Here is a 12,071-nt window from a genome sequence, read left to right as displayed (position 1 = left end):
GAAAGAAAAAAAAAGAAGAAGAAGAAGAAAAGAAAACTGCATTTTGAAAATGAAGGTGAAAACAATTTTCAGACAAAGAAGAATTAATATAATTTGCTCACTAAATGAAATTCTAAAGAATATACTTCAGGCAGAAGAAGGGTGACCTCAGATGGAAAGATTGAGCTGCAAGAAGGAACAAAAGATAAAGAAAGTGTGGTCCTGGGACAAAGGTACCAGACCTTTGTCTCAAACTGTGCATTCATATATCCACTGCCCACTCTACATCTCCACTAGGACATATACTAGACGAGTCTAACTTTGCACAGCCAAAACTGAACTCCTGATCTTCCCCCACATAAACGGTAACTCCGTCCTTCGAGTTGCCATTTAAAACACTTTAGAGTCACCTGTCTCTCCTTTCTTTCATATTCCCCATCTGAAAATTATATTAGCACTAGTTTCATAATATATTCTGAAACTGCCTAGTTCCTACGACCTTCACAAGCCACAATCACCTCTCACTGAGATGGCTGCAAAAGCCTTCTAACTGGTCTTCCTACTCTACCTTTGCCGCAACTCCCAGGGTCTAGTCTCAAAACACAGCTGCATTCTGCTTTAATGGAATGCTTTAACAATGGTTCTGCTCAACTCCTCAGTGGATTCCCATTTCATTCAGAGTAAAAGCCAAAGTCTTATGATGGCTTGTAATGCCCCATGTGATCAGTTCCCCATCTATCTCCTTGACCTCATTTCCTACTTCTTACCTCTCATTTACTGGGTTCCAGCCACACTGGCCTCCTTTCTAGACTTTAAAAATGCCATATACCTTCCCAAGTTCTCACTGGTTGAATTCTGCCTGGAATGCTCTTGTCCTGGTGGAGATATTCCACATGGCCCTCTCACCACCTTAAAGTTTTTGTTCGAGCTCCACCTTCTCAGGAAAGCCTACATACACCAAGAAGCTAAAACTGCACCTGGAGCATGGAGAGTACTTGATAAATACTTGTTAATCATTTGCAAATAAATGGACTATGTGGGTCAAGTGAAATACTATCTGAAGCCATTACAGTAATGCTCCATGGGTTTCATTTTTTAAGGAGGGAACTAAAATACATGAACACTAAACCCAGAGAATTAAAATATCTGACAATAATAACATACAAATCAAGAGGGGTGTAATTGGAGTTACAGTAAGTTAAAGAGGGATGCAATAGGGAGAAAGTAAAGACATTGATTAATTTTAAACTATTACAAGACAGCTAGACACAGGAGTGTATATTGTAGGAACTTGCTGCCTAAAAACAAGCAAAACGAATAGAGGTGAGGCCTCTGGCGATAGAGGTGAGGCCTCTGGCGATAGAGGTGAGGCCAGCTGTGAGCTCAGGGATGGGTATGTGTGTTAATGACTAGAGAGGGGCATGAGAGGGGCTTCTCGGGAAATGTGTGTTGGTTACAGGGCTGTGCTCCCTTTGTCTAAATTCACTGAGCTGTGTACCTATGAGTTGTTTTTTTCTGGGGGTATATATGTCACACTTAAATGGCAACCACTAAAAAAAATTAGAATGCAGTGAATAACTTCCGAAGTAGAAGAGGGGGGAAAGAAATAAGAGGAAAAAAACCCCAAACAAACAAAACAAAAAACCTCAATCTAAAAGAAAGCAATAAAGGGAAAGAAAAAGCCAAAAAGGTAAACAAACAGAAATTATAAAATAATTGAAATTAATCTATGTATATCAAGTACAATGAATGAGAATGCATAAATATACCAGTTAAAGGACAAGACATTTCAAACTGATATTTTAAAAATTCAATTATATCCTATTTATAAGAGACACATGTAAAGAGAACAAAGGATATAAAAAGGTTGAAATTAAAGCATTGGGAAAGATATTTCAGAAAAATACCAAGCAAAAGTATGCAGGTAAACGGTGTTAATGAATAACAGACAAACAAACAAGCAAACAAAAGGTTCCAGGCAAAAGCCTTATTAGAAATAGGGGGTTATATAATCCGTTTACTATTAAGTACTGAAGGATTTAATTCTCAATTTGCCCACCTAATAATATAAGCTCAGAACTGGCAGAGCTACAAGGGGAAATACATGAGGACAACTCTCAATAAATAGTTGACTGATCTGACAAAAAATTAGGAAGCAGATCAAAGATATCAATGGCACCATTAATAAACTTAATCTGATGAACGTGTATGTAGAATACAGTCAACAACTGTAAAATATACTTTCTTTTTATGCACACATTGACCATTAATATTGGTGTATGTCAGGCTCTAGGACTAGGCTCAATAGCTTTCAAGGGATTGGTATCACACAGATGATATTCTCTAACCAGAATGCAAAGAGGCTAGAAATAAAAAAAAAACAGAAAAGTACTTATTTCTAGTAATTTAAAAAACATACTTCTGCACATATCAAGGGTAAAGAGAAATCAAAATAGACATGTTTAGAAGCAAACAGTAAGAAATAGATTGCACATCAAAACTTATGAGATAAAGCCATAGCAGTACTTCAAGGACATTTATAACCTTAAATATTTATATTAGAAAAGAAGCAAGGCTGCATTAAAAAGCTAAGCTTCAAATAAAGGAAGAAAATAATAAAGATAGGAACCAAAAGCTTCAAAACAGGACAAACATATGAGAGAGCTTGGGAGACATTACTATAAATTCTGTGGAGGCTAAACCCATCATAAAGGAATAGCATAAGCAACATTTTAATAATACATCTGAAAATTTAGATGAAATGGACAAATTATAAGTGCGGTAAGTCTAGATTATATTGTTTACCTTAAAAAAATTTGTAATACTCATTTTAACACATGCTTAAAATTAAGACGACATCATACTTAAACAAAAAAAAAACCCATACCATTTATAGGCAGAAAACCTTTGTTTTTTAACTTCAAAACTCAGGTGACTGAGCAGAAAAACTGTGGGTTTTTTCTTTTAACCCACAGCAGAGACAGGAAACCCCACCTAGGTGCATTAGGTGCCTCAAAATGTTACAACGCTAGCAGGACTAAGCAGTTCAGGTGCAGTCCAGAAGGAAACAGCAATCACTTGCTCCAAATAGAAAAATGAAGCTTCACTGACAGCTGACATCTGCACCATGCTTCACAGTGTCTGAAGATTTGTTTTCCTATGTACATCAGCTATTTAAGTAGACACATATTTTCTTACATGTAAGATAAATAATAGTTAACAGCTACCACTTATTAGACATGTATGTGTCAGGAACTGTCCTGGATGGCTTACACACATTCTTTTCAACCTTTACAACACAACCAGATGCTGTAATCCCAGTTGTACAAATTAATAATCAGTAGACTGATTTGCTCATAGACTCATTCTTAATCACGTGGGTACAAGATGCAAACCCAAGTCTAGCTGATGCCTCCCTTCATCCATCCTTTTAAACAGGAGGGCCCCAGGCAGGAAGTTGTCCACAGAGCCACAGTGAATTCAAGAAAGGCTCTGTCCAAGATCAGCCCAACCACAGCTCATACAAAGCACCCACCTTCTGGATAACGTCTCGCAGAGCAAAATACTTCTCAGTGAGGTCCCCGGCCTCACTCAGTGGGGCGTCATAGTCGTAGCTCGTGGGCTGTGCTGCATAGGGTGAGTTGGCCCCTAGAAGACAAAAATGTGCCACTAGTTATTACTGATGGCCCAGCTCTGGGACAAGTTCTTTGGGATCCATGAGCTCAGCACTGTGGAGAGAGAAAACTAGAAGACACGTTAAAACCAGTTGTTGGGAGACACAGATGTGGCCCCCAGGATGCAAGGTTTAGAGGAAGGGGTTTCTTTCTAAAGGCAGCACTTAGCAGGCACCTTCGAGTTTCCGAAGCACGCTTTCCATCCACTCTCTACAGAAGCCCACGGCTGTGATTCTCACAGGCATCACCCCCACTGGACAAGCAGGGAATCTGAAGCTCCCCACAAAAATCTGCTAATGCCTCACAACCAGTCATGGCAGGGCTCATGATGTGACCCCCATCTCCGACTGTTCATCCTGTCATCTCTGAACTTTTTCATGTCCTCAAGCTGTGGCTGAGAAAAGCTCAGTGGTGAAGATACAGATGACTCGGCCATGGGTCAGCAGAAAACCGAGGGCTTATTAAACCAAACACAGAGGGAGATGACGGCAGACCCACATCAGCCACAGAGGTTCAAACGTAACCCGAGGGCCTCTGTTGCATCGAAGACTGTCGATGGGGCTGTGGTGCACCTCCTGGATCCCCCTTTACAACCAGGGCACTTGCTCATTCTCCCAGCAGCTAGGGTTGTTGTCTGCTGACATTTCTCAGATGTGTCTGTCTCTGGGTGCTGGCCTCTGCTGAGCTGCCTCACCCAAGGTTACAACCCTTAGGGATAGCCCACACCCAACAACTGACCAATGTGCCTCAAACAGCCATCCCAGCTGCAGAGCTCCCTCTAAGATTCGTTGAGGCCACTTGTGAAGCTGCATCATAGCCCCATTTCTCCCTCTTTATCTTACAGGCATTATCCCAGAGAGCACACTCAATAAGCTTCCCGACAGGTAATCTCGGAGTCTGTTTCCCTGGGAACTTGACCTACAACAAAGGCCAAAGGATAGTGCCAATACTGAGTACACAAAAGGACTAGAAAAACGAATACTCCTGCAATTACTGTGCAAGGGGCGGGATCTAGACCAGAGGATCCCGACCTTGTCAGGGATGATGTTCACAGGTATGAGGTTGTCTGCAATATTGGGCGGTACTTCAAAAACTTACCGTGCTTAAGTGTCACACGGAGAGCCTGTTAAAACAGATTCCTAAGCCCCATCCCAGAGATTCTGATTCAGCAGGTCCGGAGTGGGGCCTGAGACTGCACTTCTAACAGGCGTCCAGGTGATGCTGATACTGTCATCCATAGACCAGCAAGGCTTTGTGCCTTCCTCCTCTACTTCAGACAGCATATTGCAATGCACGTGTGTGAAAGTGAAGTTATTTTAGGAATAGTCTTTTGTCCAACCTAATTTGTACATCAGTGAGGCACAAAACATGACAGCTTACCTAGGCTTAGTAATAAATTCCTTGGATGCGGCTCACCAATGATGGAGCCACCTTGGGTGACCTACTGATGGTGGAGATGACAGATGGGCAAGGCTGAGGATCAGATCAAGCAGGTCAGCTCCAAAGACCTTTTCATTAGTTCTCTGCACAGAATCTAAACTTTGAAAGATCTGGACCACTCAACCAACTGAATTGATCTAGTCATACCATTTCCCCCATTTCTTATTAATCAGAGACAACTCACAGTCAACAGGTCTGCCCGCCTTAAGGGATGCATAGGTTAAAACACATCCCTTCCTGTGAGACACAAAGAAAAAAAAAAACCCCACATCCGTTGCTGCAAGGAACTCACCTTCTTTGTGGCCCTCGTCTGCTTCTAATGTGGTAGTCACCCATGCTGCGCTGTGTTTCTCACTTGTATGTCTCTCTCGACACTACACTGCTTGCACCGGAGAGGGAGAGACTGCCTCACTTGCCCTTGAGTCCTCAGCCAGAGCCCGGCATGGAGGGGGTTGCCAGGTTGAGTTGGGAAAGCATGACCTCCAGAAGCACACTTTACAGGCCGAGGGAGCCCAGGCTGGGAAGCTGTCCGGTGGGTTTAAGAATGGACTGGAAGACTAAGTCTTTGTTCTAGTTCTACTGGCAGAATCTTACTTTGGGTGTTTCTAGACCACCATAGGGCAGCATTGCAGAGAAATGGTGCAGATTCAAGCCTCCTCTGGCCACCTAAGAGGGTGTGAGGTGTGAAGGCGAAAGAAATGGTGAGACTTTGCATTCACCAACATTCCACATTGTGTGAGAAGTACAGGAGCGCCTGGACCCTTTAGGCAGCCATCACACAGCTCTGGACACACACAGGCATGGAGGAAGGAGACACACACCTGCACAGGCAGGTGCATGTTCCTGTGGGTGGGATGGGCAGTGAGCTCCCCACTCCCCATGGTTTTCTCTCTCTGCTCTCCTCTGGGACGCCGGCCTGAAGAACAGCTGCTAAGTACAGACTGGCCTTCTCTCACTTCCTCAAAGAGACAGGGCAAAAAGGCAGCTTCAGAGAGGCTTGGCAGAACACAGCGGGGTGGGTGTGGGGGCTGGCTCAGGGGCTCCAGGGTGCAAAGGGTGATCCAAAGGGCAGTGACTCTGGCTCACCACTACCTGAATTCCAGTCCAAGCTCCACCCCTTGCCAGCTGAACAGAAAACGTGTGGACTTTTTTTTTTGCATTCAGTTATTCTTATCTGTAAAGTGGTGTTGATTATCTCTAATTAAGACGAGGCTAATATGCAGGCTAAATAAGACAACAGAGGAAGAAAGGGGAATTCTATGGATTATGGCAGAGGGAGGGGCAGGGAAGAGGATTAAGGACAACTCCTCTGTTCTGACAGTTTCTATAATGTCCAATTTTTTTCTAAGATGAATGTGTTATTTTAAGTATAACAGTAAGATTTTTTAAAATCTGTGTCATGAACCATAAAGCTCCAAAAACGATGTCTTTTTTCCTGGATTGGATGATTGGTCTCGATCCCATCAATGGCAGCTAGGGGAATCCCCATCTACTGAATGAAAAAGGTACCCACCAGGTCTCAACTGTTTCTCATAAGATGAACACACAGGGATGATCTAAAATATCAATGACCAACCTTGACACACTATTATCTTTCCTTTTTTTAAAATTTAATTTAATTTTAAGTTCTGGGATATATGTGCAGGACGTGTAGGTTTGTTATATAGGTAAATGTGTGCCATGAGGGTTTGCCACACCTATCAACTGGTCACCTAGGGTTTTTTTTTTTTGAGACAAAGTCTCGCCCTGTCACCCAGGCTGGAATGCAATGGCATGATCTTGGTTCACTGTAACCTCTGCCACCAGGGTTCAAGTGATTCTCCTGCCTCAGCCTCCCAAGTAGCTGGGATTACAGGTGAGCGCCACCACAACTGGGTAATTTTTTGTAACTTTAGTTGAGATGGGGTTTCACCATGTTGGCCAGGCTGGTCTCAAACTCCTGATCTCGTGATCCACCCACCTCGGCCTCCCAAACTGCTGGGATTACAGGTGTGAGCCACCGCACCCAGCCTGGTCATCTAGGTATTAAGCCTCGCATGCATTAGCTATTTATCCTGATGCTCTCCTTCCCCTCACCCACCCCAGACAGGCCTCGGGCACGCTATTATCTTATAGGCAGTGACATTTGAGTTTTACAATATCTTCATTTTTTGGCTCTAATAATAGTATTAAAATTGATAATGCTTGTAAGCAATGTCTTCTCCTAGCCCATCTCAGCCTGCAAAAAAGACAGCAGTTCAAAGGAGAAACTTCATTAAGAGCTGACAGTATTCAGTTTCAGATCCTGAGAGATTTAGGCCCAAACTAAGCCTTCAAAACTCAACAGCTGGGCATCCTCTATGATTCAGAGAGAAAAATGCAAATACAGAGACAGGTAGGGAATGAAGCTTAGAGAAAAGCCAGTACAGCATCATTTGTCTTTGCAAAAGACAAAAAAAAAAAAAAAAAAAAAAAAAACAAAGACATTACAGAAAATTTTGTCATAATTTTTCCTATACAAAAAAAATATAGAAATGTAAACTGGCATGGACATTTTGGGAAACACTACAGCAGTTCCTGAAACTCTAAACATAGAGTTAACATATGATGCAGCCATTCCACTTCTTGGTATACACCCAAAGGAACTGAAACAGGAATTCAAACAAATCCTTGTACATTAATGTTCAAAGCAACACTATAACCAAAATGTGGAAATAACCCAAATGTCCATCAACCAATGAATGGATAAATAAAATACTGTACATCCACACAAGGGAATACTATTTAGCAATAAAAAGGAATGAAGCACTGATACATGCAACAACATGGACAAAGGTTGAACACATTAGGCTAAATGAAATAAGTCAGACAGGTATATATACATGGTTCATTTATACGAAATGCTCAGAATCAGCAAACCCACGGGGACAGAAAGTATATTATTTCCAGGGACTGGGAGGAGGGAGAGTATGGAATGAATGCTAATGGGTATGGAGTTTCTTTTTGGGGTGATAAAATGTTCCTGAATTAGATAATGGTAATGGTTACACTACTTTGTGAATACAGTAAATACTACTGCATCATATACTTAAAAACTGTAAATTTTATGGTTTGTAAATTATACCTCAACAAAATAAAACGTTAAAAGAAAAAGACCACAGTAGAATATCTGAACAAATAAGCTACAGTTACAGACTGTGACTGAAGCCTGCCCAACTAGCCTGGTTTAAAACAGTAAAAGGCTTCTAAATGCTCACATTTATTTCCCTTAAGAATTATTTTGTCCAGACGTGGTGGCTCACGCCTGTAATCCCAGCACTTTGGGAGGCCGTGGCGGGTGAATCATGAGGTCAGAAGATCGAGACCACCCTGTCCAACATGGTGAAACCCCATCCCTACTAAAAATACAGAAACAAAAATTAGCCGGGCATGGTGGCGGGTACCTGTAGTCCCAGCTACTAGGGAGGCTGAGGCGGAAGAATGGCGTGAACCCAGGAGGCAGAGCTTGCAGTGAGCCAAGATTGTGCCACTGCACTCCAGCCTGGGCGACAGAGTGAGACTCTGTCAAAAAAAAAAAAAAAAAAAAAAAAAAAAAAAAAAATTTAAGAAACATTATTTTTAAAAATTATATTGGCAATCCTTATATGTTAGAAAATGTAGGGCCAGGCACAGTGGCTCACACCTGTAATCCTAGCATTTTGGGAGGCCAAAGTGGGACGATCACTTGAGGTCAGGAGTTCAAGGCGAGCCTGGCCAACATGGTGAAACCCCATCTCTACTAAAATGCAAAAAATTAGTCAGGCATGGTGGCGCGTGCTTGTAATCCCAGCTACTCGGAGGCTGAGGCAGGAGAATCCCTTGAACCTGGGAGGTGGAGGCTGCAGTGAGTTGAGGTTGTGTCACTTCACTCCAGCCTAGCCGACAGAGTGAGACTGTCTCCGAAACAAAAAAAAAAGAAAATTTAGGAGAGGTTAAACAAAAAAAAGAAAACAAAATTGTCTGTGGGCACACCCCTCCCCAAATTAATCAACTGAAACATTGTAGCATAAGTTTCTACAGATGTTAAAGTGCTCTTACCATTCCAATAGGCAAAATTGGTCCCTCCTATAAACATGTACCTACAAGGAAACAAAAGAACACAGTACTTTACTGTGAGCTCACAGCTACTGAGGGCGCCCTCCCCTCAGGCAATGAACACTCACAAGTTCACACTCGCCCCACGGGCAAGTATATCATACAGGGAGGAAGCCACCACTTCAGTCTTGATTGTGGAGTGAGGTTGGCCCCAGTGGTCTAGCCAGCCAGTATAGAATTCAGAATTGATCTAAAACAAAAAAAGAATGTGGCCCTTAGGATAGACTTATGACCTTCCAATGCCAGGGCTTCCCTGCAATGCCCCATCTATGACAGGTGGAAATGGTGTTGACATGCACTGCTTAACCCAGAGTTGGGGTACCAATAAGCACTTCCAATACCAGCAATGCCTATGTTCAGTCCTCAGGTTCCAGCCTAAAGTGAGATCTCATCTTACACAATGTAAGTATTCCTGAAAAGTGGTGCCTACATTAAAATTTAGATAGCTGATCCCCTGTTTAAACACAGTAGGAAAGTCTTGTTGGGCAAAGAAACTGTATAGCAAAATAGTTTTATAGAATAACAGCTCCAGGCCGGGCGCGGTGGCTCACACCTGTAATCCCAGCACTTTGGGAGGCCGAGGTGGGCGGATCATGAGGTCGAGAGATTGAGACCCTCCTGGCCAACATGGTGAAACCCTGTCTCTACTAAAAATAGGAAAATTATCTGGGTGTGGTGGTGCGCCCCTGTAGTCCCAGCTATTGGGAGGCTGAGGCAGGGGAATCGCTTGAACTTGGGAGGTGGAGGATGCAATGAGCCGAGATTGCACCACCGCACTCCAGCCTGGCGACAGAGTGAGACTCTGTCTCAAAAAAAAGAAAAGAAAAAAAAGAATAACAGCTCCAAGTTCACCCTTTGTATGAATCCAGATTTTCAGATCTCAGGTTGATGTATAACGAGGTAGACTTATCCCAGTATTCTGCAAAGCAGGCTTCAAACACTTCATGTTTTTCTCGGGCATTGCCCTGCCAAGCCTTGGTCTAGAGAACAAAAAAGAAATCTGGACCTTCTCGTGGGCACTTCTTGTTTTAGGTTCCAGGAAATAAGCTCCACCCAAAGTCTATGCAGAGACTGGACTCAGAAAAGGTTGTTTTATAAATCAGGCTTGTACACAGGTGGGGCAGTCTGACCTGGTGCAGAGAAGGCACAGGATATTAACCCCTTAAACTGGGCTGAGTGACAACAAGAACAGCAACTTCAGCCAAAGACTGGAAGAACAGAGACAGAAGGATTGACAGATTGTTTACAACCACCTGCATCTTGCCACCATCCCCTCCTCCTAGCAGCCTACACTGTGTGCCATGAAGCCCTGCAATTTGGCGTGGTCAGCAAACTTACATCTTCAAAGCCACCTGGCTGTTTATTAAAAATAAGAATCTCAGGGCCAGGCACAGTGATTCACACCTGTAATCCCAGCCCTTTGGGAGGCCAAAGTGGGATCACTTGAGCTCAGGAGTTTGAGACAAGCCTGGCCAACATGGTAAAACTTCATCTCTACTAAAAATACAAAAAAATTAGCTGGGCGTGGTGGTACACACCTGTAATCCCAGCTACTTGGGGGGCTGAGGCACAAGAATCACTGAACCAGGAGGCAGAGGTTGCAGAGAGCCCAGATGGCACCACTGTGCTCCAGCCTGGGCAACAGAGCAAGACTCTGTCTCAAAAAAAAAAAAAAGGAAATGAGAATCTCAGGCCCCAGCCCAGACCAAGCAGATCAAAATTTGCTGTGTTTATGAATCACGTGAGGATTAATAAGATCCCCAAGTGATTTGTAAATACTTTAAAGGTGGAGAAGCTCACAAAGAGTCACTTAACACAGATTTGAACTCAGATCCTGGCCTAGCCACTCACTGGCTATATGACCCTGGCAAGTGACATACGTTCCCTGAGCCTCAAATGGAGACAATAAGACCACATAGGTTCCCTGAGCCTCAATAAAAATGGAGACAATAAGCCCACTTATGAGAGTTGCCCTGAGGACCAGAGGAGACCAGGATGCAGAAGCACAGAACCTGATGTGTAACAGGCCATTCATGTTGGTCCCCAGTCTGTTCCACCCCAGTGCAGGAGCTCAATTTCAAATAGAAACATTGTTTCTGCTGTCATTCACATGTCCAGAATGGCTATGACTCCACAATCCCATTAGCTGCTGACCCCAGAGCCAAAAACACCAAGTGCCTGCTGCCCAGTTTCAGCAGCATGTGACCTTTCTCTCCTAACAGCTGCAATGGTCTCTCCACACCTCACCCTCAATTCTTACCAAGGGTCCTTTGGGCTCACACTTTCTCTGGATTTGGAAAGCATCTGTGATGTTGCTGCCTGAAAATTTTAAGAAGGAGAAGCCAGGTCAGTCATAGAAATGACAAGAAGTTAAATAACAAGAGCCCTTCATGGGACTCGGGCCTCAAGCCCGGCTACGGTCAGAATGTTTGTATCCCCCTAAAATTCTCATGTTGGAACTTAACACCCAATATGATAGTAGTAAGAGGTGAGGTCACTGGAAGTGATTGTCATAAGGGCTCCACCTTCGTGAATGGGATTAGTGCCCCTATACAAAGAGGCTCCAGCCTGGCACGGTGGCTCATGCCTGTAATCCCAGCACTTTGGGAGGCCAAGACGGGTGCATCACCTGAGGTTAGGAGTTCGAGACCAGCCTGGCCAACATAGTGAAACCCCATCTCTACTAAAAAATACAAAAATTAGCTGAGCGTGGTGGCACACACTTGTAATCCCAGCTACTCAGGAGGTTGAGGCAGGAGAATTGCTTGAACCCGGGAGGTGGAGGTTGTAGTGAGCTGAGATCGTGCCACTGCACTCCAGCCTGGGCGACAGAGCGAGACTCCATCTCAAAATATTTTTTCTAAT

At 43.5% G+C, this 12,071-nt stretch overlaps 1 protein-coding gene across 1 annotated transcript in view; it reads right to left on the bottom strand.

The window, feature by feature from the left end:
* Window positions 1-12,071, bottom strand: part of GLB1 (galactosidase beta 1) — a 114,990-nt gene that overhangs the window by 57,801 nt on the left and 45,118 nt on the right. The window contains 4 exon segments of the mRNA XM_017892923.1: window positions 3,515-3,627; window positions 9,150-9,190; window positions 9,275-9,396; window positions 11,467-11,525. Of these exon segments, the coding sequence (XP_017748412.1) occupies window positions 3,515-3,627; window positions 9,150-9,190; window positions 9,275-9,396; window positions 11,467-11,525 (335 nt within the window).

This window comes from Rhinopithecus bieti, unplaced genomic scaffold (assembly GCF_001698545.2).
Source record: "Rhinopithecus bieti isolate Rb0 unplaced genomic scaffold, ASM169854v2 scaffold_22039, whole genome shotgun sequence".
Taxonomy (NCBI): Eukaryota; Metazoa; Chordata; class Mammalia; order Primates; family Cercopithecidae; genus Rhinopithecus; species Rhinopithecus bieti.
Note: the sequence above shows the minus strand (reverse complement) of the source record. Positions and strands in the feature narration are given on the sequence as shown.